At 43.0% G+C, this 3562-nt stretch overlaps 1 protein-coding gene across 3 annotated transcripts in view; it reads left to right on the top strand.

Moving 5' to 3' along the window:
• PIGU (phosphatidylinositol glycan anchor biosynthesis class U) overlaps window positions 1-3562 on the top strand; it is a 118717-nt gene that overhangs the window by 22546 nt on the left and 92609 nt on the right. For all 3 annotated transcript variants that reach the window (XM_008074068.1, XM_021707008.1, XM_008074069.1), the window contains one exon: window positions 3129-3229. In XM_008074068.1, coding sequence (XP_008072259.1) covers window positions 3129-3229 — 101 coding nt within the window. The remainder of the gene's footprint in view (window positions 1-3128; window positions 3230-3562) is intronic.

The raw sequence follows: 3562 nt of genomic DNA, 5'->3' as shown, positions 1-3562 counted from the left end.
ATTAGCTGGGTGTGGTAACGCGTGCCTGTAGTTCCAGCTATTTGGAAGGCTGAGGCAGAAGGATTGCCAGAGCCCAGCAGGTCGAGGCTGCGGTGGCCGGGAGCGGCCACTGCACTCCAGTCTGGGCGACAGAGTGAGACTCCAACTCAAAAAAATATAATAACAATATCCGGCCTGCCCACCAGACACCCGATCTTGCAAAACTGTCATTAAAGTCTCACTTCTGCTGCTGTAATAATAATAATGATGATGATAATAATAATAGAAGTAGTAGTAGTAATAAATAATATCCTCATTTCTAGGGATGCACATTAAACAAAGACAGACATGTTTCCTCATGGAAAAATATGCCCTTAGAACTTCAGAATTAGGCGGAGTCTTTTTTTTTTTTTTTTTTTGAGTTGGAGTCTTGCTGTGTCACCCAGACTGGAGTGCAGTGGCCCCGCTCCCTGCCATTGCAGCCTCGACCTGCTAGGCTCTGGCGATCCTTCCACCTCAGCCTTCCAAGTAGCCGGAACTACAGGTGTGCAGTATCATGCCCGGCTAATTTTTCTGATTTATTGTAGAGATGAGGTCTCGCCAGGTTGCCCAGGCAGGTCTCAGATGCGCGGGCTCAGGCAGTCCACTCACCTCAGCCTCCCAAAGTGTTGGGATTACAGGCTGAGCCACCGAGCCCTGCTAGGAGGAGTCTTATGAGACTAGTTTATTCCATTTGCTGCCTTTTATGTGAATTTCCTATTCAGTATTCCAGATAGGTGTTTGTGCAAGTACTTCTTGAACATCATCTGTTATTTAGAAATGGCCTTTTTTTCTTCCCACCAAACAAACTTGGGGTATCAGCTTACATCTATGTATTTCAGAAATATTGGTGGGGACTAACTTAATGGAACCAGAGGTTCAGCAATGTTATGAATCCCTTATAGGTTCATTTGTGTCCTGGGGGTATTTTCATAATAGCAGCAGCTGTTTCTTTAAAGATTGTGTAACAAGCCTGTCTGTAATTGCTGAAAAAAAACCCCACTCCAACAATTTCTAGATCTTTGGCTTTAGAACTGCTAATCTTAGCCAGGCTCGGTGGCTCAGCCTGTAATCCCGCGCCTTTGGTAGGCTGAGGTGAATGAATTGCCTGAGCCCGCGGGTTCGAGACCTGCCTGGGCAACTTGGCGAGACCTCATCTCTACAATAAATCAAAAATCAGCCGGGCATGGTAGCGCGCGCCTGTAATTCCGGCTACTTGGAAGGCTGAGTCGAAAGGATTGCCGGAGCCCAGCAGGTCGAGGCTGTGGTGTCCAGGAGCGGCCACTGCACTCCAGTCTGGGCGACAGAGTGAGACTCCAACTCCAAAAAAAAAAGAACTGCTAGTCTTACAGTCCTGGGAGGTATGTATTTAAGGTCTTTATTTGTGAATAATAATTATGATCTCTTCCTGAGACACTGATATGTTTCTTCCTATTTGATAATCAAATTATGTAACTGGTCTACCTTTTTACTTTGTCTGCTGGGAAACTCAGAGACAGATTTGAAACTGATGATTACAGTGCTATAGAAGACCCATTTGATCTTCTTTCTCTTGCCTTTACTTTCTTCTTTTATTTATGTTTTCCCTGGTTTTGATTCTTTATTTCTATTCTTACTTTGCTATTGTTTTTTATTATCTGTTTTCATTTTGCCTGCCTCAAACTTTTTGTGAAAGCAGGATAGAAATAAATAAAAATAGTCTGAGCTTGGCTCATGCCTGTAATCCTTACATTTTTGGAGGCCGAGGCAGGAGGATCACTTGAGGTCAGGAGTTCGAGACCAGACTGGCAATATAGCCAGACCCTATCTCTGCAAAAATTAAAGAAAAAAAATGAGCCTTACCTGGGTGTGGTGGTGCACATCGATTGTTCCATTTACTTGGGAGGCTGAGGCAAGAGGGTCACTTGAGCCTAGGAGTTCAAGATTACAGTGAGCTGTGATCACACCACTACACTCCACTGCATTTCAGCCTGGGCGACCATAGCAAGACCTTGTCTCTAAAAATAATAAATAATAAGTAAACAAACAAACATAAATAAATAACAATAGCAATCCATTATTACCATCTAAAATTTCCCTACACTCAGGCATTTCAAATTTATTTTCTCTGTTCATTCCTTCCTGCCTCAAGAAAAGACTAGAAGATTTAGCTTAACTCCATCTCAATGAATGGTTAAGATATCCTTTGAAGTTCTTTTTTTTTTTTTTGAGTTGGAGTCTCACTGTCGCCCAGACTGGAGTGCAGTGGCCGCTCCCGGCCACCGCAGCCTCGGCCTGCTGGGCTCCAGCAATCCTTCCGCCTCAGCCTTCCAAGTAGTCGGAACTACAGGCGGGCGCTACCACACCCAGCTAATTTTTTGATTTATTGTGGAGACAAGGTCTCTCCAAGTTGCTGGGGCTGGTCTCAAACCCACAGGCTCAAGCAATCCACTTGCCTTGGCCTCAGCCATTCTTTGAGGTTCTATGGCAACCAGTTTGTTGAATTCAGTGTGCATTTATTCTGTCCTTGGGGTCTGTCTCAATGGGTACTGCTTCACTACCAAGAGGGCTGAATCTAAGCTGCTCTGGCATTTTGGATTGGTGTGGCTGATGTTAGAGCTTAGGAACCTTACTGAGGAAAATATACTTTCCTGGTTTTCAGATGAGTGCAGCCATTCCTAAGATATCTGACTCTGTGGGGACTGGTAGAATTTTATCAATTTTGAGTCAAAAGTAGTAGAAAGAACATTGGCTTTAGAGCCAGAAAGACCTGATTTTGAATGTATTTATTAAATTGTGAAATTTTAGACAAGTTACTTAATGACTGAGTCTCATTTTCCTCATCTGCAAAACTGGAATAATGTTATTGCTGGTTTATAGAATCTTCATGATGATTAAATAAAACGGTTTTCCATATAACACATAGCACAGAATAGGCAGTTAATATTTAGTACCTTTCACTCATTGGCTCCAACTCCAACTCCATTCTCTTTTACTTGGGAGGGCTCATTTCTAAGAAGTTACTTTCCCTTAAGTGTGTTTTTAGTAAATCTCTTGAACTTCCTGGCTATGGTGATCAGGACATCTGTTGATCAGGATTACTAATGCTAAATATGTGTGTTTTTCCTCAGCTATCTCTTAAATCCCTACACGATTTTGTCTTGTGTTGCCAAGTCTACCTGCGCCATCAACAACACCCTCATTGCTTTCTTCATTCTGACTACAATAAAAGGTAAGGTCCTGAAGAAGAGTATAAAGCTCAGTCTTTAATTTATGGGAGGCTTTGTAACACTTAAGCTGTATTTTTTTTTCAATGTATCACTCAAAAACATTTTTAAAAATTACAGAAGTAATACAGGATTATTATAGAAAATTTAAGGCTGGGCTCGGTGGCTCAGCCTGTAATCCCAGCACTTTGGGAGGCTGAGGTGAGTGGATTGCCTGAGCCCACGGGTTCAAGACCCGCCTGGGCAACTTGGCGAGACCTCTTCTCCACAATAAATAAAAAATTAGCCGGGCATGGTAGCGCGCGCCTGTAGTTCCAGCTACTTGGAAGGCTGAGGCG

The sequence above is a fragment of the Carlito syrichta genome, unplaced genomic scaffold, assembly GCF_000164805.1.
Source record: "Carlito syrichta isolate Samal-C Ts95f unplaced genomic scaffold, Tarsius_syrichta-2.0.1 Scaffold316293, whole genome shotgun sequence".
In the NCBI taxonomy this organism is placed as follows: Eukaryota; Metazoa; Chordata; class Mammalia; order Primates; family Tarsiidae; genus Carlito; species Carlito syrichta.
This window is presented reverse-complemented; position numbering and strand designations above follow the sequence as displayed.